General features: G+C 37.7%; 2 protein-coding genes across 2 annotated transcripts in view; one reads left to right on the plus strand and one right to left on the minus strand.

Moving 5' to 3' along the window:
- LOC103512843 (soluble guanylate cyclase 88E) overlaps positions 1-14,291 on the minus strand; it is an 85,155-nt gene extending 70,864 nt beyond the window's left edge. The window contains exons 1-2 of the mRNA XM_026826129.1: positions 14,118-14,291; positions 1,051-1,232 (exon numbers count right to left, since the gene is read on the minus strand). Coding sequence (XP_026681930.1) covers positions 1,051-1,232; positions 14,118-14,252 — 317 coding nt within the window. The 5' untranslated portion in view covers positions 14,253-14,291. The remainder of the gene's footprint in view (positions 1-1,050; positions 1,233-14,117) is intronic.
- LOC103512854 (trifunctional purine biosynthetic protein adenosine-3) overlaps positions 1-27,568 on the plus strand; it is a 134,090-nt gene that overhangs the window by 60,176 nt on the left and 46,346 nt on the right. The gene's annotated exons all lie outside the window — the stretch shown is intronic.

Raw genomic sequence — 27,568 nt, forward strand, 5'->3', positions numbered from 1 at the left:
GTTAACTTGATAATTTGATATCAATGATATTTTATAATTCGACCCCCTAACCCTGAGCGTAATAAAATGCTCAAATTACAAAATCAATTTAACCCCTTCACAGAATTCCAATACTAGCTTGCTCTTCGTTTTTTTTAATAAATTTCGTCTCCTACTTTGCCTGCTTTCGTTTCGTAACTTTTTTAATAATAAAAGTAAAGGGAAAAATAAAGAATTTTCAACAAAAAAAAGGAAAGAAAAGAAAAGGAAAAAGTCTGTTTCGCTCCGATAGGTTTATGATTATTTTCCCACCAAGAGACAATAAAAATCGACTCCTAATCTTCGAAATTTAATGTCTAATAAAAAAACGAAAAGTGAGAGTTTTTTTGAATTGTTATTATACTGTAGACAATTTCAAAATTGTCTCCTCCTCCTTCTTCTTCTTCTTCTTCTTCTTCTTCTTCTTCTTCTTCTTCTTCTTCTTCTTCTTCTTCTTCTTCTTTCCTTTCACTCCTATTCCTCCTTCTTCTATTACTTCACTTCATCTTCCTCCTCTTCCTTTTCTTCTTCTCCTCCTTTCATTTTTACCCTACTTCAATTCAACTCATCTTCCTGTTCTTGTTCTTTGTCTTCGTCTTCTCCTCTTTTTCTTATCTTCAATCAAATTTATTCGGAACTTCATAATAGATCCGTTGCGCTTACTTGGGTGATGTTTCAAAGTCATAGAGCAGGAAAAGTGAGGACCAACGGATTTTTTTTTCTCCTACGAAAAAAAATATAAGCCAACATTTTCAGTATTACTATATTTAGGAGCAAAAAATAGGTCAATGGGGGTCCTTATGCCCCTCTAAATACGGCCCTGGACGTATACGAAATCGTGTTACCTGAACACTATCTTCTTTTTCTTCGCCTTTTCCCGTGTACAGACGGGGTCGGCGTTTGTCGTCAGCCTCTCAATCAGCCCTAACCAGGGTGATTGCTTTGGGCTGACATTTGGTTTTGGCTACACATTTTACGAGTGGATGCCCTTCGCACTATTTACTTAGCAAGGAAAAGCAAGGGAAAACTTACCTGAACACTATACAGAATGGAAATATTTCAAACAGGACCGAGGCACTGATGGGCAGATGTTTCTCTTCTCGCGTCATCGTAAGCGATGCTAAGGTGAACGCTCGGTTATCGAACGTTAGCTGAAACGTTACGTGCACCGTTTCCAGGAGCAACTCTTCTCGTACGAGCTCTATCCTCATCTCCTGCAAAATATTAGGGAACGATTTGGATACATAGGTGATTGTTTATTCCGGATCGCGCGCAGCAGCACTGCAATACTTCGGTTTGTGCGCTAAAATTTTAATTCAACAACCAGCCGCAATAGCTTGTTCCATACCATGTTCCACTTCAGTGATATACCAGTTACCGATGGACCAATGAATTTAATAATAGTAATAACAGTGCTTATTTATACTGCTCGCATAGGACTGAAAAGTCCCTTTACTCCAGCAGTAGGCTACTACTATTATTGTGGACCAGCTGCAAGTAACTAAATCAGCTGAAAGTAGCTGCCCCAGCTGCAAGTCCGCTTGCTTCATTACGGAACTTAAATGACAAATTGGGAGAAACTGTGATGAATTTCTCAATCGTATTAGAAAGTTCATTGTTTACAATTAGTGATCTAGTAAACAGAAGGCCTTACCCAGAAAAAGAGGCCCTCCGGGCACCGAAATCTAAGGAAGTTTATATTTCAAGCTGGATATTTTCATCAAATTTACCAATCATTAAAATTAAAATAACCATTTGAGAGTTTTCCCATGACAAGCAAAAACAAACCTATCGCATGACAAAAACGCAAGCTAATAAAAAAATCTGTGTCGAAAACTTAGACCCCACTTCCTACGGTTAAAAACTCGAGATTAGTAAGCTCGGACCTCACACTGGCTCTGCCTAGCGTGTCTTGTAACATGATCTAGCGTCGAACTCACAGCTTACACCTGAAACTCACAGCTTACACCTGGAATCCGACTTGAGTAATTCAGTATTATGATGGAAAAGCTCACACACAGTTGTTGCTAACGCTTGAAAATATCGAATTGAGAAGAACTTAATACTCTGATTCTTTACACATAGCGTGTTAGTAAGCGGCTTCACTTTTGTTTATTGCCTATGGGATTTAATTTTTACAGTTCACTAGGCACCTGGATTTTTTTTTTTTTTTTTTTTTTTTTTTTTTATTTTAAGATTTTGGGGTTTTTAAAATTTGGGCTAAATTGTGAGTTTTTTTTTTTTTTTTTTTTTTTTGCATGATACAAAAAGTATTAGGGGTTTGTACAATATGTGACTAATATGAGAGACATTTCATTGCTTAAGGGCCAGACTAGACTAGTTAGCGCGCCTGCCTTGTAAACACTAGGTCGCGGGGCCGATTTCAGCCCGGGGCGGGCTTTAACAGACAAGGTTCGTTTTCGTTCTATGAACGGCTGGCTTTCTCCTATCCTGTCCTTCTCTCTTCGATTTCGGGACGATAAGATCTTGGTTGTTACAGGTCCCTCTATCAAACCTCTTGCTTTTTTTCCTCTATCAAATAGAATAAGGAAAGTAAAAATCATTGCTTAGGGTTAGGGCTTTTTAGGTTTTAGGGACTTTGTACATCAGCATCAGAATCTTTGAACCGCTTGTGCTACAGAGCTGACACGAAACGTGTTCCAGGTACCACGAGAACGGCCTTTTTGTGACAGTGTGACACAGGGGGGCCTAAAATTCCCGGATCAAGAATGTAAACAACTCTTGTTTACTGGTCCCATGTGAGGACCAAGTGTTACACCCGGTGTTTACATTTCAGCTGTGGGGACATAAACAGAGCTCTAGCATCAGGCCTTGTAACTTGAGATTCATCTTTCAAATAAAACACAGACGCCTTTTTGTGACAGTGTGACACAGGGGAGCCTAAAATTCCCGGATCAAGAATGTAAACAACTCTTGTTTACTGGTCCCATGTGAGGACGAAGTGTTACACCCGGTGTTTATATTTCAGCTGTGGGGACATAAACAGAGCTCTAGCATCAGGCCTTGTAACTTGAGATTCATCTTTCAAATAAAACACAGACTGAAGTCAGAGCTTAAGCGAAGGACGCAATAGCCGCCCAGATTTCTTCTTCTTTCAAACTTTTCAAATTCGGATGAACCTTCGAGAGTCATATCGCGGAACAAAGAAACATATATGTATAGGTACCTACACCTACCTACATATTACAAAAATAAAAAAAAATCTTCAAAATGGAAACGTTGTTCGTTCAAAAAATGGTTCGCATTATCAGGAGTCATGGAGTACAGATATACAGATAATGGGGTTTAACATTTATTTTGAGAGAAGAAAAGACCAGATCCAAAGTCCCTACTCACGATTGAGAATTATGTAGAGGTTCGTTCTCGGAACGGCTGGCTTTCTCCTATCCTGTCCTCAGCAGTTACAGTTTCCTATACCAAAACTCTTAAGAGAGAGAGAGAGACTAGCCCACAAGTTATACAACCAACTCACAAATGTTGATCAATGTACCCATTGTCAAATAGAAATGTACCCATTGTCAAATAGAAATGTGCCCATTGTCAAATAGAAATGTACCCATTGTCAAATAGAAATGTACCCATTGTCAAATAGAAATGTACCCATTGTCAAATAGAAATGTAGGTGAAGCCCGAGCAGGAACAATTCGAAAGTTAAACAATAGAGCTTTAAAAAGCATAAAGATTAGAACGACACAACCTTCGTTATTTCCTAGGTGGATATTAGGATGTTCTCTGATTAGTTAGGTGAAGCCCGAGTAGGAACAATTCGAAAGTTAAACAATAGAGCTTTAAAAAGCATAAAGATTAGAACGAGCCAACCTCCGGTATTTCCTAGGTGGATATTAGGATGTTCTCTGATTAGTTAGGTAAAAGTAACACTCGTATTTATGAACAAGAATGATCGTTCTTAGATGGATTAGTTAGTTAGGTAAAAGTAATACTCGTATTTATGAACAAGAATGATCGTTCTTAGATCAGTCTCAAGTCAAAATTGACCAATCAAATTCCCTGAGACTATGCTTAGCACGAACTTAAGAGCCAGCATTTTGTTCATAAATATGGGTGTAAGACCACTATGGTTAATGAAATCCTCATAAGAGTCATAACGTCATAAGCATTAGACTCTCTGACTTACAGTTGAGAAATTACGGGTTCGATACTCCCCTGTGTCAACAAATTTCCCTTTTATTTGTGAACCATTAACAAGTAAGCACTGACCTTTGCCCTTTTAGTCCATTCACTGACAACCTAGCCCCTAAAATAATAAATCTAGTCCCTGCAGTATTAACAGAGATTCCTCCCATAATGATTAAAAAAAGATTAAAAATACTTAGACAGTTGTTCACCAAGGCCCAAGTTATTTGGTACTTACTATATCTACTGATACTCATATGCAATATGCATATCTAATATCTATGTATAGTTTCCTATTTCCTATGATTAAAATTACAACTCTGAAAAGTACCTAACTAATTATTTATGTAGGTACATACATAACATACCTAAGTACAGTGGATACTATAAATTCACAGTGCAACTTGAGACTTACCGTCAGCCATTTGTCTTTTATTGTAATCAAAACGTACAACCAAAGGACCTTGAATTTTACTAATCCAGAAGGTCATCTTAAACCACACAAGTCAAAACGGTAGAATTAAAATTCCGAAACCTTAATGTCCTTATCTAAAATTCTGGTGGAACCATTATCTTCAAGTCTATTGGATTTATAATTTTATTATTATTTTAAATTCTTGATTAATAGTTATTATCCTAAATACTCACGACTCGCGGCATTGGTATGAGGATTTGCCCGGGTGTCATTGGTATTCATTAGATGGCATATCCTGAGATAGAACATCACACCTGCAGAATGCTAATAATGACCTCACAGTTTACGCAAAATAGTCAGCCCTGTACTTAGCCAAATAGTCGATGAACCAGATTTGAACTGTGTTGTTCGTTGTTCCCGGGTTCAAATCCCTTCAAAGTTCAAGTTCCCAATAGATCATTGAAGTTAAGCAACGTTGCGCGTGGTTTGTGTCCGGATGGGTGACCATCTGGGCAATCGCGGACTGCTGGCTTTTCCCGGCCCTACTCAACCTGGGTGAGGTTAATGTGAGAAGACGGATAGCTTGTCGCCAAACGGAGGGTAAAACCTTCGTTAATAAACACCTTATCAGTCAGCTATACTGTGACATATTAGGTGACTGCTAAACCTCAGTCAGACAAAAGTACGTACGAGGTATTCTTTTTAGGCCATCATTTTATGTCTTTCTGTATTGACTAAGGACTTATTGAATTCACAATAGATCAGTTGCGCTTACTTGGGTCATGTTTCAAAGTCATAGAGCAGAAAAAATGAGGACCAACGGAATTTTTCTTTTTCTTCTTGACTGTCCCTCACCAAAAGGGTGATGATGATGATGATGATGAGAGACACAAAGCTTCCCATTTAGATACTGGGTCAACACGAGAACACCAGAAAGTAACCCCTTGAAATATTTCTAATCGAAATACGAGCGCAAATTTATTTGTCAACTCTAAGAATCGAACCCGAGACCTTCTGCAGGTACTTACCATTGAGGAAGTCTCTCATATGCCGTCCCAGTACGGATAGCACCCGATCATACCCATACTGACTCACGTAGCCAACAAAGTGCACCCCCATCTGATCGAAAAACTCCTGCTCCGAAATTCCCAAGACCTGAGAAATAAAATGGGAACATGACAGGACATAATAGCGAGAAGTTATACTTTAACGAATAACGACATTTTAGTAAATCTTCCATTCTTCATTCACATATTGTGAAATCAAATTCTAAGCTTTGACGGGGATTTGAGCCCACGAACTACTGATTGCCAGACGGTTAGGAAACTATGTCGAGTCAGGCAGGACACCTAATCTAAGACAATAGATCAGTTGCGCTTACTTGGGTGATGTTTCAAAGTCATAGAGCAGGAAAAATGAGGACCAACGGAATTGTTCTTTTCCTGCTACGACTTCTAGATACCGAGATAAATCGATTTAAAAAATACAGGTAAATCGTTAAGTTTGACGTCACGGCATACGCTCCCGTAGGCGATGACGTCATAATTCATGACTCCCACTTCGTTTGTTTGTGCGCAAGCGTTTCTGCGCATTTTGACGTTAAGTCTGACGTTGAACAACTCTTTGAACTTTGTCATTGGAACGGCAATTAAAAATTGAATTTTCGACCTTTTAAAGTTACTTTTTTGGAGTTTTTGTATGAATTACCTATAATGAGGTATCAACAAAAGTATCTACTTATAACGTAGGTATTTATGGACATAACAGGACATAACTAGAAAATTTTACAGTGACTTTTCTTATTTTCCTTTTCATTAGTAAATACCTACTTCTAGGCTTGCCAAATATCCAAAATGTCGATTCGGGACGCGAATCCGCGAACATAATTGCCAAATCCGCGACCATAATCGCGAAATCCGCGAACATAATCGCCAAATCCGCGAGCATAATCGCAAAATCCGCGAACAAAATCGCGAAATCCGCGAACATAATCGCCAAATCCGCGAACAAAATTGCAAAATCCGCGAACATAATCGCGAAATCCGCGACCGTAATCGCGAAATCGCATAATCGCAAAATCGGCGAACAAAATCGCGAAATCCGCGAACATAATCGCCAAATCCGCGAACAAAATTGCCAAATCCGCGAACATAATCGCGAAATCCGCGACCGTAATCGAAAAATCCGCGAACATAATCGCGAAATCCGCGAACATATTCCGCAAAATCCGCGAACATAATCGCAAAATCCGCGAACATAATCGCGAAATCCGCGAACATAATCGCGAAATCCGCGAAGCTCCATTTTTATGAAGAGGGAACAGTAATCCAGTAATCGGAGGGAGAGAGAGAAGGAGGACAGAATGGTAGGAGAAAGTCGAGAAAGCTAGACGTTCCGAGAAAGAGTTTAAGGGCAGGTCTTATGAGTACAGGCCAAAAAAAAAAAAAAAATAGCTGTAAATATTGAGTTATAAAAAAAGGTAAAAAAGTGACCAGGTAATAACTGAAGTACCAAATCCACATACAAGGAAAAACAAACATAGATCTCAAGTTGAATGAAAAGCATGTAAATTATTTATTTATTTGTTTACACGCTAAGCAACAAGGCCATGTGTGGAAAAAAAAAGTTACAGGTTTTTCAGGAAATTGTTTCTCTTGAGAAACTGGAAGACTTCTTTCAGGGTTCCTTCGTCGTCTTTCAGAATGTCTGAAATGCTGGACGACGAGAAGTGGGGGGGGTCTGGCATGTAAATTAGAAATCTGAAAAAGATGGAAAATTTTCGTGACCGAATTTCTCTGGGTGTAAAAAACAATAAAATTATTTATCGTTTCCTATTAATAGGAGTCCACCCTGCTAACCACTACACTACTGAGGTTGATTTCACTCCCATGTAAAGTAACGTCGGATCTGCCTATATCTAATGATAATACCTAAGTAGGTGCTTGATAATCCTATCCTAGGTAATACTTAAATTAAAGGAACGTAAACACTACTTCACGCAAGAATTTTGATGATCTCACGGGACCAATATAAAGACAAGTCACATCAGCATTGTCAGCGCCTATGTCAGCATGAATGATAGAGCTGTCAACAGAGAGGAGGATAAGAAGGAGGAGGAGAAGGTAAAGAAAATACGTAGGAGAACGAGGAGGAAGAGAAGGAAAGAGAGGAAAGAGGAAGGATAAAATAATCATATTAGTCAACTTGGAGCAATTTCCCTGGAGGTCAATTTCGAGAGAGAGAGAGAGAGAGAGAGAGAGAGAGGGAAAACGAACTCAATGAGGAAAAAACTCGAAAAATAGAGAAGAAGACGAAACAGAAGAAAGAAAAGAAAAGAAAAAAGGGTGGAAAAAGATTATGAAGATCAAGAAGAAGAAATATAAAACAAAGAATCCAAAAAGATTACAAAGAAGAAAGACAACAGAGTCGAAAAGGTTAAGAAGAAGAGGAAAAAGAAGAAGAAAGGAACAAATTAAATAAACTCCCAAAAAAAGTCAAAAAGAAAAAAAAAAAAAAAACAAAGGTTCAAAAAGATTTTCCTGACTTTCCTGAAATTCGGGATGGGAGGGAGAGAGGGAGGAGGGTGTCAACTAAACAAACATTTGGTGGGGGTGGTGCCAAGATTGAGTGAGTAGTCGACATGGTGACAGGGAAATAATTTCCGCGAGCGGAAGACACACGATGACATTTCCCGGCTCAGAAGTCAGAATTGTAGGCTTGAAATTGAAAGAGGGGGAAATTCTTGAGACATTGATGAAGGAGGGAGAGAGAGATAAAAAAAGAGGGAAGGAGAGAGAGAGAGGGAGGGAGAGATAGAGAGAAAAGAGGGAGAGTAAGACACATACATAGAGCGTGAAAGAGAGAGAGAGAGAATAAAAGAAAGAGAAGCGAAATTGAAAGAAAGAGGAGAAAATGGAGAGGGAGGGAGCTAGAGAGAAATAATGAGAAGATGAGAGAGTAGGAGAAGGAATTAAAGAACGAGAAGGAGAGAAAGAAAGTGAAAGAGTAGAAAGACAGAGGAAGAAAGAGGGAAAAAGAGAGGAGAGAGAAAGAAAGAGGACAAAAAATGGAGGGGAAAAGGAGGGAGGAAATGAGAGAGAAGGGAGAGGGATGAATAATTTTCCTCCTGAATTCTGACTTTCATCTATCTTCTATTTTATATCTCTTCCCAATCCTTCTTTATTTTCTTTTATCTTTTTATCTCGTTTTTTGTACAGATATTATACAATATTTTCGTATTTTGTACAAAATATGTATCCTTTGTCTCTAATCGATTCTTTTTGTCTCTTCTTCTTCATCCTCTTCTACTTCTGTTATTAATATCTGTGTTGCTTTGTTCTCTTTACATATTTTCTTCTTATTCTCTTTTTCCTTCTCCTCCTCCTCCTCTTTCGTTACTCTTTATATTTTCTTTCCTTTGATCCTTTATCTTCTTTATTATTTTCTCTTTTTCTGCATGCAGTATGTTTTTCTTTCCATGAATCCCTTTACCTTTTTTTCCTTGTCTATCCCATTCTCGTCAATATCTTTCCTTTTCTTTTCACATCCTTCCTTTTCTCTCCTCACCATCTTCTAATGCTTCTCTTTTACTCTTCCCTTTATCCGTCTCTTTTTAACACCATCTCTCCCTCTCTGTCTTCTATTTTTCTCCCACATGTTTTCTTTTTTATATTCTTTTACTCCTTCCAAATTTGTTATTCTCTTTTTCTCTCCCTCTCTCTCTGTTAGTCTTCTTCTTCCTTCTCCTCATCGTTCTCTTTTCTCTCTCTTTCGCTCGGATACTCACGATTTTTCTTCTCTCGACAAATAATCCTCTTGCTTTTGACATTATTTTAATACTTCTGTCTCTGTTGTGTTCGTTATTTTATTATCTTCCTTTTCTATCCCTCTCCCTTCCCCCGTCCCAGGCATCATTTAACGAACGGAGTGAGTTTCAAGTTTTAAGTCGACAATTTTTCGTTTGTTTTATCCAAAATACCTACATTTAATAATCGTAATTGTTCAGGTCGAGAGATTCGTTTTTTTTTTTTTTTTTTTTAATCCGAAATACATAAAAATACATGAAATAATTATAATTTTGTAGCTAAAATAGGCGGCCTGTGCAAGGCGCGGTATATGGCAGTCCGGATACACTTGGTGTGTACTGAAGCTCGGCTGTTCGACTCCCGCCTGACGCCTAACTTCTTCCCACTTGTCCTCGCCATATTTAGTTTTGATGAAATCCGCTAGGTTCTCCAAGAGCAAACCATACATGCTCCTCTCAGCCGAGACCTGATGACAGAAAGAATAAACGATAGGCTTAGGTACAATAAATAAATAGCATCATACACAATTTGCCGGACATACTATAGAGAGTTTTCAGTTAATAAAGAATTTAATAACCACTGGATTGTGTAAATCAAATGGTTCACGTCAAAGAAAACGCTTGACACTATATGTTAATTCTCAGTGGTAAGATCGGTCATAATTGGTGCTGTGAACTTTATTATAAATATTCTGTTTTAAAAATTGCTGTGTCAGCCAGCCTAATATGAAGGGTGGCGCGTCTGCTTTGTAAGCGCTAGTCTACCTTGATTCCCGCCCGGGGCCGATTTTATCCTTGAACAGATAAGGTTCCGTTCTCGGAACGGCTGTCTTTCTCCTATCCTGTCTTCCCTCTCTCTTCGCTTTCGGGACAATAAGACCTTGGCACTTAAGTTCACTTTATCAAAAATCTTGGAAAATAGTCTGTTGTCACTTTCACGATATTTCGGCGAATTTTACTGTCATTTTCCTGAAGCTTGGCAATAATCCATTACCAAACGAGCATCTTTTTAAATTTCTCTTACGTTTATTTTGATAGTACCTACGACATGATCAGAAATTTTTTGAACTTTTTATCGTCTTCTACTTTTCTTTTTAGATTTATGACATCACATCGCCTTGAAAGTAGAAAAAAATAGTAAAATAGATATACCTAATGTAGTAAATAGTACTGACTGGCAATTTATCATGCTTATCGGGTACCAGAATTTTGCCAAAAACAGGAGAGACATTTTCAAGCGCCTTTTTTTATGAGAACTTTTTATTCCCACGTTGTCGAAAAAACTTCACTCGACCCCTAATATCATGGCAGATGTTTTAACCCTTGTATTCTCAAAGGGAGACAATCTATAAATAGAACAACAAGCAAATGCATTAGGGGCAACAGCAGGAGGTGGAGGAATGGAGAAAGTTTGTTGGATTTTGATGGACCAATTCAGTGGTAAAAAAGAACACCAACCTTCATCTGTAATAAGTTAATAGGTAAGTTATTTAATAAAGCAATACATATATTATATTATCCTATTCTCCTACATATACATATAAGTCAGCTCCCATGGCGTAGTGGTCACTGCGCTCGCCTTGCACGCGGGAGACCCGGGTTCGATTCCCGGCGGGGTCAAGTTGGCGTAGTGGTCACTGCACTCGCCTTGCACGCGGGAGACCCGGGTTCGATTCCCGGCGGGGTCAAGAAATTTGTATCTGCAAAGGATTGATTCCGCGACTGGCCGTTACGGGGCCCACTCAGCCTCGTGAGGAAAATGAGTAGCTATGTAATATAAATGCGCATAGCGACCGGTGCCAGCATGGACAAACTAAATGCAAAATCGTCGAGTTAAAACTTACGATTCTCTTCGTTCGTTTAATTCTTCCTTTTCTTGCCCTTTCATTTCTCAACCCATCAGGCGTGAAAGGCCTCGACAGCGCGTTTAAATTAAATATTAAAATTTACACGTAGCGCGTTTGTAGCGACTGTAGAGATAATCTTAATCTTAATGTGATCCTCGCTTCATTCTCCCAATGGCTGAAATGAAAATAAAATTAAAGTAGATACCTAGTTATTATAGGCATCTAGGTACGTTCATAGTATGAACATAGTTATAGGTATCTTGGTAGGTACATAGTATCTACACAGTTATAGGTATTACCTGACTCGGTTATTGTCTGTTGGTATAATCTGGCAATAAATGTTCATCATGAGCTTAAAATTAAGCTAAAAGCTAACATTATTAAACGTTAGGTTTTCGGTTTTTGGATTAAATTGAACGGTATTATTTAGTAAGGGATTTAGGTGTCATAAATTAGTAAGTGATGGCTTTTTGGTAAAAAAAAGACTTCAAATAATCTATTAATTTTTGTTCGAGTTTATATTATTTTATAATTATCTATTGTGTGAAGCCTGTAGATAAGACATTTTTTATTGGACTTTTAGAGTTCTTTAGTGGGGCGCACTCAAAACAAGGTAGTTATTTATTTTTTTATTATGTTTTTTTTTTTTATGGACCCAAGCTGTTAAACTACTCTAGGGAAAACGATAGATGAGTTAATAAATAAATTATAAAAAAAAACATAAAACTCAAAATAATAATAATACCTAAATAATAAACAACTCGTGTGATACAGTTTGAAAAATCTTCCCCTTCTCTTTGTTTCTTTTCTTTTCAAATAAATGAAATTTCTCTCATAATCTCCCCTAAAACATAAAATATTAAGGAACACAACAAAGTCCTTTAGGGACAGAGAGGAGGAGGAAGAGGCGAAGGAGTTGGAAGAGAAGGGGGAGGCGAAGGAGGAAGAGGGTAAGAAGGAGGAAGAGGAGGAGGAGGAGGAGGAGGAGGAGGAGGAGGAGGAGGAAGAAGATGGACAAGAAGTTCGTTATCTATCCTGTCCACATTGTGGGTTCAATATTTCATATTCTTCTGGTATAGCTTTTTCCGATAACTCTTCAATCCTTTGTTTTCAACTAACACTTTCCTTCTTTCACCTCCATCAATCTTTTCCAATATGTCTCTCTCATCCAGAATGTTATGCGAATATTAGCGGTCAAGCTGATAAGTCAAGGCTACGCCACAATAGAAGAAGCTTGCATATATTTTTTCCCCAAGTTTTTAGTCCGTCCTTCCTTTATTATTACAATAGTAATAAAAAAGGTATAAGGGACGGACTATTGTATTCGCTTCGGTGTCTGTCTATATCCATATTACCAAGGACCATCTAGGTCAAGCAACAAATCGGATAAATGGGAGGAAAAAATCCCAACTTCTCAAGAGAATGTTGGAGGAAAATGACGAATCTTCCTTCCTGATACAGCTCACTGTAAGTGGAAATTCTACCAATAATGTGAAGGTTACTAATAAGAAGTACATACCAAATTTGCCCTCAGATAGTCGTTTGTTACTATAAATTCCTTCCTCTGTTATTCAAATTTATGATGTAAAGGACCTCTCTAATATATTAGCGTACAGAAAACTTGATGATCTCTACAAAAAAATAAATGTTTTTTTCTCAAGTTTGATGAAAAAATTGTGATCATCCCATCCCACTCATACATGCAAAAGTTTAGGTGGTGTCAATTTTTTTTTAATAATTAAGAGTATAACATAATGCTTCTTCATACCTCCTGTGTTAAAATAAACATGTTTTTTTTTTTTTTATTTTGAGTTTACTACTAAATCTTTGTCTATTTATTTCAGTACGTGTAGAAATGCTGCTGGAAAAAAGGCAGAATTTTCCAAGCTAAACAGGCGTGGTACATGACCTTAGCAGTTCCCTCTTACCTGATAGGCGGCCTGTGCAAGGCGGGGTATATGACCTTAGCAGTTCCCTCTTACCTGAAAGGCGGCCTGTGCAAGGCGTGGTATATGACCTTAGCAGTTCCCTCTTACCTGATAGGCGGCCTGTGCAAGGCGCGGTATATGGCAGTCCGGATACACTTGGTGTGTACTGAAGCTCGGCTGTTCGACTCCCGCCTGACGCCTAACTTCTTCCCACTTGTCCTCGCCATATTTAGTTTTGATGAAATCCGCTAGGTTCTCCAAGAGCAAACCATACATGCTCCTCTCAGCCGAGACCTGATGACAGAAAGACCGCCCTCCTGTTTACCAAGCGAGCGCCTTGACCACTACACCACCGAGGTAATTTAAGACATTGAAAAGTGATTAGTATCTGAATCTGAGCAATCACGTGTTGCAGGCTTATCCCGACCCCACTCAGGCTGAGTTAGGTTAATGTGAAGGCGGGTAGTTTGTCGCTAAAGACAGAAGGTAAAACACCCATCACTTTGAGGTTTATTCAGTGAATTTAAGCCTCTATCAAAACAAACTTACCTTGTTATATAAATGTCTTACCTTGTTATAGCTAGGTCTTACCTTGTTATGGAAATGTCTTACCTTGTTATAGAAATGTCTTACCTTGTTATAGAAATGTCTTACCTTGTTATAGCTAGGTCTTACCTTGTTATGGAAATGTCTTACCTTGTTATAGAAATGTCTTACCTTGTTATAGCTAGGTCTTACCTTGTTATAGAAATGTCTTACCTTTTGTTATAGAAATGTCTTACCTTGTTATAGCTAGGTCTTACCTTGTTATAGAAATGTCTTACCTTGTTATAGAAATGTCTTACCTTGTTATAGAAATGTCTTACCTTGTTATAGAAATGTCTTACCTTGTTATAGAAATGTCTTACCTTGTTATAGAAATGTCTTACCTTGTTATAGAAATGTCTTACCTTGTTATAGAAATGTCTGGCTACTTCCCGTATCTGTCCCATGGCATAGTAGACAAACCCGCGTCTCTTGCTCCTATAATGTAAAGTTAGACCCTGTCGTGTTTCATTCTCACAGATGAACGAGGGCGCCCTCATGCGGGGGTAGGAGAACTTGAGGTACTCGTGTAGGTTGTCCAGACCTGGGAATGAAACAGAGACTGAGTGAAACAGATGAAAAAAGGAGGAGAAACAGTTAGAGAGAGAGACAACATTTTTTATTATGTTTTTTAAGCTAGGTGTTTCATCGCCATTATTTCGTAGCAAGGAAACAACTGGTACATTAGACTCGTCAAGTCTGTGTCGTAGCATGTCCTTCCCATTGTATGACTGTATGGGTGAAACAGAGAGTGAGTGAAACAGATGAAAAAAGGAGGAGAAACACTTATCTTTTTTTAGGGAGAGACGGAGAGAGAGATAACATTTTTTATTATGTTTTTTCAAGCTAGGTGTTTCATTGCCATTATTTCGTAGCAAGGAAACAACTGGTACATTAGACTCGTCAAGTCTGTGTCGTAGCATGTCCTTCCCATTGTATGACTGTATGCACGCGCTTGCTTGTCATGCAGGAGGTCTTGGGTTCGATGCCCACCATTGGCCGAAAAAATGCATTCGCATTTCGATTGCAACATGGGAATTGGGTGTTTCAGCGGGCTACTTCCTCTTGTCCGCCATCACTCACGCTCAGACGTAGGTCCGTCATACGGTCTGAATCTTTTCACACACGTTCCGACGGTATATCAGACTGTCTGAGCGTGGGTGACTGGCCTTTTGCTCTTGTGTTGACCCACAGAAACTAAATAGGGCTTATTAGTGTGTCTCCCTCCTCACCCATCTGGTGAGGGATATACTATACGGGCATGCTGTGACAGAGATTTCTTCTGTCTTGTGTCTCATTCTGTATCATCTCAGGTTTCAGGTCTACTCGATTAAAAAACTTCTGTCTTATCCTGTATGATTTCAATCTTGCCAGAAGCTATTTTCTCACCCTGTAAGATTTTCACTCAGGGATAGATTTTAGAGAAAGTTATCTTCCCGCTTCCCGCTGAGTTTAGTTCCATTTCAACTCGAATTCGACTTCATAGAAAACTTTGCAGACCTGAAAGTTTCCCTCGAAATGGAAGAAAATGGCTTTGCAAAATCCCACACATAGTAATGTGTCTCAAAATGGTATAATTTTCTACCACTTCACTGTGTGTTGGTCATAAGGGAGCTAGTAGAGCCTAGCTTAGTCCAGCCATTGTATGAAAAAGTCCATTTGGCTACCTCTCAACAGGTCCTATCTGCCATAGCCTAGTCTAGCCGGAGCAGCCTCGATAGCCTGTTGAATACACCAGTTTCCAATGCTCGAATACATCGGTTCCGATTTCCCAATGGATCACCGAGGTTAAGCAATGTTGCTCATGGTTAGTATCCGGATGGGTGACCCTCTGGGGAATCGCGTGCAGATGGCTTTTCCGACCCCACTCAGGCTGGCTGAGGTTAATGTTAGATTGGCGGGTAGCCTGTCACCGAATATACTACTAGAGGGTAAAACTCCCATCACTAAAGACCTTAGCAGCCAGCCTAGTTAGCTTGGATGGTGGCGCGTCTGCCTTGTAAGCGCTAGGCCGCGGGTTCGATTCCCGCCCGGGGCGGATTTTATCCTGATGGGATAACTTCGTTCTCGGGGACGGCTGGCTTTCCTCCTATCCTATCTTGCTTCTCCCTTCGATTTCGGGACGATAAGACCATAGCAGTTACAGTTCCCTCTATCAAACCTCTTTAAAAAAAAAAGACCTTACCATCAGTTATACAGTGACGTTACCCTCTATCAAACAAAACAGACAATTTATTCAGGTATTGAAGAGACTGCCTAAACCCTAGGCAAGACTAATCCAAGAGAAAATCTTTTGCTAATTTTATTCTCAACATTTAGGCGCTAAGAGCTATAAAGAGACGATTTGGGCCAAAGTTCTCCTTCGCTGAAAGTTGAATAGAAACTTTTTATAATGAAACAATTTATAAAATAATTTCCTAGAAATGTGTTGGCGAAAATGCCGAAAAATTATTATTCGTGAAGTTTTTTTTTTTTTTTTTGTAATTGGTAGCTGGATTATTGCGATATATGTATTTGGAAAAATCATACAATGCTGCAGTGAGCACCAAAGTTGTGATATAGTAACACAAAGAAAAGACATTTATTTATTATTCTCCTACATATTTTGAAAAATTCGAGTAATAAGCTTGGGAAATACCAGGGTTAAACTTATCACTCAGTGTTGTATTAGACAGTTCTAACCTCTTACTACTAACCCTAGTACATTATTACCTTCATTTCTTCTCCTTTATAATACCTACAAATACTTACCTACTCGTGTACCTACTTTATTACTTCTCCGTTCAAGAGGAGGCGCTATGTCAATTTTAGAAAAAGTGACACATATTATTCCGAGGCTTCAGTTTCATTTCGTAGTAGAAGAGAAATGAAAACAAGTGAAGAAACGAAAGCAACTAGAGAAAGGAGGAGGAGAAGGAGAAGGAGGAGGAGGATGAGGAGAAGGAGGAGGAGGAGGTGAATAAGAGAAATGAAAGACGGTCGGAAAAGTAAGAGAAAGAGGGGGAGAAGAAAAAGAAAGTGAATAAGTAGAAGCTGTAGAGAGAAAAAAAACAGTAGAGGAAGCAGGAAAAGAAGGAGAAGAAGAAAATAAAGGAAGAAGAAAAGAAAGATGAGAACTGACGAGAAGAAGAATAAGAATCAGAAGAGAGACAAGAATTAGGAGAAGGAGGAGGAAGGAGAAGGAGAAGAAAATGTGAAATGAAGTGGAGAAAGATAAGACGAGGAAAAAGGATAGAAGGATAAGAAGAAGAAACAACATAGGTATACAGATAGAAAGTGAAATTAAAATGGAAAGTAACAGACGTGAAGAGCCAAGTAGGTACGTGGGAATCTGAAAAGAGAAGATGCAACAGAACTAGAAAGACAAATCAGTAGAAAAAAATGAGACAGAAGAAAAGAATACACTATAAAAGACACAGAAACAGTACAGGAGGAGAAAGAAGAAAAGAAGAAGAAGGAAAGGGGAGAAAAATAGAAATAGAGGGGAAAATCGAAGGCGTCTCAAATGTTAGGAGAGGGGAAAAATATCAGAACAATTATTCTCCTATCCTGTTTGCCCTTGATTAAGTAACTACATAGCTAGGTACATGATTCTGTTATATAAAAATGAGGATTCAATTTAGGGACAATGAGACCTTTTAGCACATACAGTTCCCTCTTACCTGACAGGCGGCCTGTGCAAGGCGGGGTATATGACCTTAGCAGTTCCCTCTTACCTGAGACCTTAGCAGATATTACACTTCCCTCTTAGCTGATAGGCGGCCTGTGCAAGGCGGGGCATATGACCTGCCTCGGTGGTGTAGTGGTCTAGGCGCTCGACTGGTAAACAGGAGGGCGTGGGTTCAATCCCAGCCGAGGTATGGAATTTTATCTGAGACAAATGAAAAAATGAGACAGAATGCCTATAAAATGACACAGAAACAGTATAGGAGGGGAAAGAAGAAAAGAAGAAAAAGGAAAGGGGAGAAAAATAGAAATAGAGGGGAAAATCGAAGGCGTCTCAAATGTTAGGAGAGGGGAAAAATATCAGAACAATTATTCCGAAGAACTCTCATAAATATTAATCAGTTCACAAATTGTGACACAAGCTTGCATTAAAAAAAAAAAACAACTTCTAACATTATAATACCTAGGTATTTAGCTATTAGGTAGATAGGTAAGCAACAAAAATGAACGAAATTTAGAAAACGCAAGTGCAACGAGTGTTCTGTACGGAGATCGAGATTCTATTTTTTTTTTTTTTTGGTGAAACAGGCCCTAGAGACTGCAAGACTCGAATATTTCTATGTGTTCTACCTATTAGGTACAGGTAGGTAGGTACAGCAAAATAATTATGATTTCATGAAAGCTTACAGATTTCCAAGCTTGAATTTGTATGAACGCCGTGGAGCCACATTTAAGTATGCAATATGCAACATGTGGCGCAAATGTGTGGCGCTGGAGAATAGTGGAGATTGGAGATGCCAAAATGCTCTCTTGTAGTACCTCTAGAAATGTCATCACAAATGCATTTTCCATCGAACTGGGGAATCACTAGATATTATGTTCTTTTTGGAAAACCAATAGACCTAAGCAGATTGAATTTCAAATGAGTACCTATTATTGATTTTAATAATTATTATGCTAGCAGGCGTTAGATTTTCAAGGGGAGTCTATCTGATGACTATCTTTTTTTTAAAAAAAATCCGAGTGTTTCACCGTCGTTTTCAGCAACGACACAAATGGAATTGGAAATGAATATTTCAAGTGACATGGTGTAAAATAAACAAAATGCAAATCTATTGACATAGTGACAAGGGAAAAGAAGCAAGTTCAATAGATGCTTGCTTGCACAACTAGGTTAACACCTGAATAGAAGATATTATGTTGCACTTGTGACATGTTATTCTATAAAATCCACAATACCTGTTTCAGATAAAGAAGAGAAGATATTTTCGTACGTCCCATTCTTCCATTAAATGGACATGGATAAGTATTGTCAACCAATGTTAGGATTGGAGAGATAATGTAGATAGATAGATTTTAAAAAGTACCTACCTTTAATGAAAATAATAATAATAATAAAAGCAACAATAAAAGGACATAAAGGCAAGATACCTAGGTTTAACATAAAGGCAAGATACCTAGCAACATGGCAGGTTAGGTGGCAGGGCAAAGAGTTTCAATTTCTCACACAACTAGCTGTGGTGCGGTGTTTCGGTACACAGAACGTGTAAAACAATGACTTTTGTTTTTTCCTTTTTTTTTTTTGACAATTCTTCTTCGTAGTCGTCTTCTTCTTCTTCTTCCTTCTTTCTCTTCTTTTTCCTCTTCTTCCTTCGTTCTCTTCTTCTTCTTCTTCTGGTTCCTCTCCATCTTCCTTTTCTTACAATATTTTTCTCCTTTTTTTACTTCTCCTTTTTCTCAACATTTTCTTTTCTTTTTTAATTTTTCTAACATTTCCCTTTTTTACTTACATTTTCTTTTTCGTTATTTAAGCACTTCTCTTTTCTCTGAACCGTGGTGTACCTAATGGAAGAACGTGAACTCGCGCTGAGTTCGAGATAATATTTATGCTGACAGTAACATTGGGATTCTCATTTGAGGTAGCTTCACCCGTGGCGTTATGCTTTGCCCCTTCTCTCTCAACCCTCCATGTTCAGTAGAGAAAATTGTAAGATATACCTACCTAACCTATGTACCTTCTGAGATAGATATGTACGTAGGAAATCCTTCCACTTCAGATGGAATTTCAGTACCAACCTATTTTACTAATTATATAAAACTTGGCGGGTTCGATTCCCTCCGGATTTTATCCTGAAGAGATAAGGTTCGTTCTCGGAACCATTGGCTTTCGTCTTACCTGTCTTTATTCTCTCTTCGCCATTGTTACGATAAGACCTTACGAGTTACAGTTCCCTCTAACCAAACATAAAAAAAAAAAGCCAACGAAGAGTTTGTGAGATTTGGTAGAACAGACAGACAAACTAAATGCAAAATCTTTGAGTTAAAACTTACAATTCTCTTCGTTCGTTCCTTTTCCGCCCTTTCATTTCCCAACCCATCAGGCGCGAAAGGCCTCAACAGCGCGTTTAAATTAAATATTAAATTTTACACGTAGCGCGTTTGTAGCGAATGTATAGCGATAATCTTAATCTTAATGTGATGCTCGCTTCATTCTCCCAATGGCTGAAATGAAAATAAAATTAAAGTAGATACCTAGTTATTATAGGCATCTAGGTAGGTTCATAGTATGAACATAGTTATAGGTACCTTGGTAGGTACATAGTATCTACACAGTTATAGGTATTACCTGACTCGGTTATTGTCTGTTGGCATAATCTGGCAATAAATGTTCATCATGAGCTTAAAATTAAGCTAAAAGCTAACATTATTAAACGTTAGGTTTTCGGTTTAAATTAGACGGTATTATTCAGTAAGGGATTTAGGTGTCATAAATTAGTAAGTGATGGCTTTTTGGTAAAAAAAAGACTTCAAATAATCTATTAATTTTTGTTCGAGTTTATATTATTTTATAATTATCTATTGTGTGAAGCCTGTAGATAAGACATTTTTTATTGGACTTTTAGAGTTCTTTAGTGGGGCGCACTCAAAACAAGGTAGTTATTTATTTTTTTATTATGTTTTTTTTTTTTATGGACCCAAGCTGTTAAACTACTCTAGGGAAAACGATAGATGAGTTAATAAATAAATTATAAAAAAAAACATAAAACTCAAAATAATAATAATACCTAAATAATAAACAACTCGTGTGATACAGTTTGAAAAATCTTCCCCTTCTCTTTGTTTCTTTTCTTTTCAAATAAATGAAATTTCTCTCATAATCTCCCCTAAAACATAAAATATTAAGGAACACAACAAAGTCCTTTAGGGACAGAGAGGAGGAGGAAGAGGCGAAGGAGTTGGAAGAGAAGGGGGAGGCGAAGGAGGAAGAGGGTAAGAAGGAGGAAGAGGAGGAGGAGGAGGAGGAGGAGGAGGAGGAGGAGGAGGAAGAAGATGGACAAGAAGTTCGTTATCTATCCTGTCCACATTGTGGGTTCAATATTTCATATTCTTCTGGTATAGCTTTTTCCGATAACTCTTCAATCCTTTGTTTTCAACTAACACTTTCCTTCTTTCACCTCCATCAATCTTTTCCAATATGTCTCTCTCATCCAGAATGTTATGCGAATATTAGCGGTCAAGCTGATAAGTCAAGGCTACGCCACAATAGAAGAAGCTTGCATATATTTTTTCCCCAAGTTTTTAGTCCGTCCTTCCTTTATTATTACAATAGTAATAAAAAAGGTATAAGGGACGGACTATTGTATTCGCTTCGGTGTCTGTCTGTCAGTCAGTCAGTCTGTCCCCATAGAAGGACTTATCCAAACCTGGTCGACCTATATATCAAATTAAAGGTCTTTTTACCAGGATCACGAAAATGGTGGCGCAAATTTTGTTATTTTATTGAAGGGAAGTTTTACCTTCCATTCGGGGACAATATTCGGGGACCAGATTCTTACATTGTCGTCACCCAACCTGAGCGGGACCGGAAGAGACATTCCACAGAACGTCACCCATCCAAATACCAAGCACGCGAAACGTTGCTCAACTTCAGTGGTCCATTAAGTCTTTTAATGAAACTTTGTGAATCCTGTCTGGCGACCCATGTTCATTGTTCACATTTTCTAATCATGTTTTTCTTTTCAAAAAGAGCGAAAGAAAAAATGTCCTGTGTCTTTTTTTTTCTCTTATTATTTATCCATTTTTCTCCTCGCTAAGGGCATCATCAATATTGTTTCAGACAATGTCCCATTATTTATCATTTTATTTTCAATTTCATAGGGCTTTAATCCTCTCTAATCCACTCGTAAACTTGAGTTTGATTGGATTCTATGGAGCTTACGAGCTTGTTCTTTTTTTATTATTAGTATTTTGTAGGTAGTACCAAGCTTTATTACAAAGAAAAAGCTGTCTGTAACGTCGATTGTATTAATAATATTAATTATTATTATTATTATTATTATTCACTGTAGGTATTAATATCTCTATGTTTTTCAGTGCTCTCTTACACCTATGTATGTATTTACTTACATCCATCCAGTTTCTAAACTTGAATCGTTTTCACAGAGCATTTACCCACTTGACTGTAGGCCTTAGGGAGGTACAGCCTCTAACATCTTACCTATTTACTACCTACTTGGCAATGTAGATAGTATTAATACCTATGTACCTTGTACCTACCTATCTTTGGAAGACAGAAGGTTCGACACTTAAAGTGTCACAAAATTACGACAGTCGTAAAAATAAAAAGATCAAATTTTCAGAGGAAATCATAAAAAGAAAGCTGAAGAGCTCAACAAATGTTTTCTGGGAACATAAAGCTGCCAATACTGTCACTCTATGGAATATATCGATAACAAAATAGATAGTAGGTACCATCAGTTAAATATTGGCAACGTAAAGAAAAATTAATTTGTGACTTGAAAAACATACCAACAAGAAAGGAAAGAGGTTGGAGAAGGAGGGAGAGGAGGAGAAGGACGAGGAGGGGAAAAGAGAGAGGAGAGGGGAAAGAAAAAGACAAGGAGAAGAAGAAGAGGAGGAGGGAGAGGAAGAAGAAGACGAAGAAGAAGAAGAAGAAGAAGAAGAAGCAGGAGTTTTGATCGTAAAAAGTAATATTGTCGCTTTTAAGGAGCGTCCTCAATATAATTTAATAAAAACATGTTTTACTACACTATAGTAAAACACAAAAGTCGAACAACATTTTTTTTTTCCTTTCTGTTAGGCACTGAAACTCTTGTGTTGTTCACGCCGACCCCTAATATCCCAGACAGCACATCCTATGGAAATGTGTGTAATACATGTGGTATTATACCATACTAATACATATGTTTGAAAATTAGTTATATTACACATGTATTATTCCATGTCAAATGTATTAGCAGACTATTAAAAATGTAAATTTATAGACTTTTTTACCTACATAGATCTATGTTATAGATCTTAGCCCAATGGCCTTCAGTTACATTAAGGCCGAACCGGTCGGCAGGGTTGTTATCGAGGGCTGGTCGTAAATTAAGTAAACTGATTGTCAGGTTAACAGTGTCTTGTTAATATTAGGTTCGTCTGTATTTGAGTGTTTTTCATTTATCTTCGCTTGCGCAGAAGTCCAAAATGCATATCACAATCATGAGACATGAGATATTAGGTCCGGGAGTAAATATGATTGGGTATATTTGATAATATGGGGCTATGTCGAAATTAATTTTAGCATCTACTCAACTGTAAAATCGCAAATGAATGAAAAAATATCCATTACAAAAATACATCAACATGAAGTTATCATCAGATTATATAATAGAATAGACAATTGGATAGAGCTCAAAACAAAGCATGGATAAAAGTGACAAACTGACAAAAAGTTGTTGATAAAATGTTAAAATACAACATTTTATTTCATTCAAAAAAATATTTTCAAATTTATTTCATTGTCTGTCCATCAATCTATGTACAACATAAAAATATATATTTATTTTCAAGTACATAATATTTAAATTAAATAAAGAAATAAGTAAATAAATAAAGTTTGATGATGGATGGGGTTAATCCTTCAGGCATTCATCAGAAAAGTCTCTTTGGCTTCTCTGCGTCATATTTTGCTAAACTTTTGATAATATTTTTTTTAACTGGTAGAGAAAAAAAAGGAGGAGAAAGAGGACAATTATTGTAGGAAGAAGACTGTAAAAAAAAAAGGTTTGGAGGAGGAAAATAAGAAAGAGGAGAGGAAGTAGAAGGATGAGGACAAATGGAAGGAGGAGGAGGAAAAGGATAAGAAGAAGAAGAAGAGGAAGAAGAAGAAGAAAAGAGGAGGAGAGGTAGGATGAGAAAAAGAAGAAAAAGGAGGAGAAAGAAGTAGAAAAAAGAAGAAGTAAAAATGGAGAAGAAGAAGAAGTAGAAAAAAGAAGAAGTAAAAATCGAAAAACAAGATAAAGGGAGAAAAGAAGACCAATCGTAGCTTGTTACTTTTAAAGCCATTTTTATAACTCTTATTGCTTTAGACAGATTCAATCCTGAATCTTCTATCTTTGTACTTTTACAAAATAATAATCCGACTTAAAAACAAAGATTACGTAGGATAAGGGGATCTAATACAGTCATTTTTTACTGGCCAAGATGAAAATAATAATTGACCTCAATTTTTTAGTCCGTCCTTCCTTTATTATTACAATGGTAATAAAAAGGTATAAGGGACGGACTATTCGCTTCGGTAAGACACTATTGTATTCGCTTCGGTGTCGTCTGTCCCCATAGAAGGACTTATCCAAACCAGTCGACCTATATATCAAATTAAATGTCTTTTTACCAGGAACACGAAAATGGTGGTGCAAAGTTTGTCCAGAAAGCCATAAAGCCAAAAATTATAAAAAAAACTGGTTTTTGGGGGGATTTTTTCACATTTTCTCACACAAATGAGCTCTGATCTCGAAATTTGCCGCGACGACCTTTGGTTTCGACTACAATTTTTTTACGAGTGAATGCCCTCCGCACTCAACCTTTGCTATTTCATTAGCAAGGGAAATTTCAGGCTGGCATCCTCCCTGTTTACAATCCCCCGGCCAAACTTTATCGGGGTCAATCAGGACCATAAAAAAGCAAAAAGTAATGCGAACTTTATGCAAAATATAGCAATAGGAAAATCCATCACAAAGGAAAGTAAATATTGACCGAAAAAACGGGAAAAGGCCAGGGCAATAGAGCAAACAAAGCAATAAATCGGGGAGCAATGATACACAATAGAGTTATAATGTGTACTGTAGGGGGCAATAATATAAAAAACATGGCCATATGAGGGCAATATAAACAGACTAACGGCGAGTAAATAACAATTGAGAAAAGAGAAAACTTATCAGACACAAAGCCTTGTGGAGAAATCCAAGGGAGAAACAGTAAAGTAAACAAGACCTTTTTTATTATTAGATATTTATTTTTTATTTTTAATACCAACGTTTTCATGGCTGACGGAAGGACAGGGTCCAAGTAACAGACCGTAAAAAAAGAGCGAGCTGTGACAACTGTAAAGCTATGTCCACACATAGTTGACGGCCGACCGACGATCGATGTGAAAACGGTTATAAAAGACAACTTTTTTTTTTTTTTTCAAGTTGACTGTCGATGGACGGACGGGCCGAGCTGGGCCAGCTCAAAGCTGGTAGGCTGGTACCTATGACATTATTTGAACAGTCATACCTTGCTTTTATGTATTCAACTTTTAAAGAAGAAAAGAGATAAAATGAAATAATGGAAAATTGAAAAAAAAGGAGGAAGAAGAAAAAGGAGAAGAAGAAAAGGTAGGTTTATCAGGTCCATAATAATTTCAAGCTTGAACCAACAATTTGAAAAGATTTTTAATTACGCAGGTGGTAAGGTATTAGGTATAAAAAGTTACAACTGAGAAACTGGAAGCAAAAAGTACGAGTATTCAAGGAATTTTTTAATTTATCAACGCTCAGGTAGGTAAATGTAGGTAGGAAGGTCGGTAGATAGAAAAATAGGGAGGTCGGAAGGATAGGTAGGAAGGCAGTGTAGGTAGGTAGGGTCCTATTCTACTATGTACGAAGGTAGAATTCGGTCTAAACTTACAATGAAAGCAGAGAGCATAAAAGCTGCTCACTCTCAGGACTTTTTTCAAAACCGCAAGATACCTACCTACTTAAAAAAAAAAAAAAAAAAAAAAATAAAAAAAAAAAAAACTGCTGAACCGCTCTTCCGATCTAAAAAAAAAAAATAGAGATAAAAACGGAAGAATTTTTTTTTCTCCCGAGTGGTGAAATAAAAAGAAAGGAATGTTTTTAACTTATTTTGTTTTTTTTTCTTTGTTTTCTTTGTTTTTTTTTTTCTTTCTAAAAAAATGAAAAGTAGGTACTTTTCAAGAATGTTAGGTCATACATACATCAAGCACTAGGCAGTGTTAGGAAATATAGTCTCTAATAAATAACAGTCTCATTAATTGAGGCTCGGTTGAGTACACACTCATACACTGGTAGTCTGGTACACAACTTTAGATGATTAACCTTCAGAGAAAATGACAAAAAAGTAAATATAGAGGGCGTAAAATTTTCTTTGAATATTTCATTTCCTTAATACGCTATTCCTGAAAGTGTCGCCACATTAGTACGAAAATATCTTCCTGTTTTGCTCGGAAATATCGTCTCTTTAGTTCAAGTTTCTCTCACATTTTTCACCAATTTTCACTAGTGAATATGGACCGGGGGATAACGTACAGAAATTTATCTCATATGTTAAAGTTAAAATACCTATCTCTACGTTTGTATAAGAAAGTTTGTGTGTAAAGAAGTGCTTGTTTATAAGTTTGCACAAGAGCTTGGCATTTTATCAGGCCTGTCCAGAGTGTGACCCGTGGCCCGGACAAGGCCCGCGTATTTACTTTGTTATTTCGACTTGGTGTCTAATTTCATTTCACGTTAAGGAGTCGAGGCTTTAGAGGTTCAGGGGTTAATCAATTTAATTTCTCAACAGTCGGGTAATTGAAGCTAATAAAACAAGAGGGTGGTAGTCTGGCAGTTGTTAATGAATGCTCTTATTAATAACTAGTGGTTGACCCGTCCTTTGTACGGGACCACCACACACACACAAATACACCCCCCACACACACACCACACCCATCACACACATCCCATCACACCACACCCACCACCACATTCACCACACACCAAATCACCACACACACACCACACCCATCCCACCACACACCACACACATCCCACCACCCACACACATCCCACCACACACACACACCCACACACACACACACACACACACACACACACACACCCAAACCCCAGAACCGCCGCCATTTTGAATCAGGATGGAATGGGAAAATTTCAAGTAGCCTATGTCACCCGGAGTACTTTTCTTAACAACCACAAAAAATTTCTTCAAAATCGGTCGAGCCGTTTTCTCGTGAAAAGAGGACAACCAAAGGTCTTTTTAGCGTAACAGACAGACATACACACACACATACAGACAGACAGACAGACAGATAGACAGACAGACAGACAGACAGAAATTTTTCTAATGTGATTTTTGGAATCGTGGATGCATAAGGAGTAAGAATAACTAAAAATTTCACGATTCTAAGCAATGTACAGACAAATCTACAATTTTATTTATATAGATATTAAAAAAAAAAACGCCGAGCCACAACCCTCTCCTCTCTCTCTCTCTCTCCTCTCTCTCTCTCTCCTCTCTCTTACTCTCTCTATTCTTATTAAACCACACAAAAATATTTTATCCTCCAAGAGTCTAGGCCCATAGGGGACCCGGTTATGCCAGCCCTGTATTTTCTATGCTAGATGAAGTGATAACATTTTTGTTTTCACCTCCCTCTCTTATTCCTTCTCTCCCTTAGTTCTTTCCTCCTTTCTTTATTCCCTCCCTATTTTCCTTTGTTCTTCCTCTTCTTCCCCTCCCTCTATTCCTTCTTTTATAACACCCCATTTTCCCCTCCTTTCCTTCTTCCTCCCCCTCTCTATTCTACCACTCCCCCTTTCCATTTTCTATTCTTCTACCTCCCCTCTCAGGAGCTAGATAAAACTAATTTTGTTTTCGTAGCTTTCCTTCTTACTTTGGGTGAGAAACTGTGAAAAGATGAAAAACTGAAGAAAAAAATATGAAAGATAAAAACGGGAGAGAGGAAGATTTTTACTGACTCTTTTAGCTTTTAGTGTCGTCACGAAAAACAAAGAAAATTTCCACGATGAGAAAATTAGTAAAAAAAAAAAAAAAAAAAAAAAAAAAAAAAAAAAAACAAAAA

The sequence above is a fragment of the Diaphorina citri genome, unplaced genomic scaffold, assembly GCF_000475195.1.
Source record: "Diaphorina citri unplaced genomic scaffold, Diaci psyllid genome assembly version 1.1 scaffold38, whole genome shotgun sequence".
In the NCBI taxonomy this organism is placed as follows: domain Eukaryota; kingdom Metazoa; phylum Arthropoda; class Insecta; order Hemiptera; family Psyllidae; genus Diaphorina; species Diaphorina citri.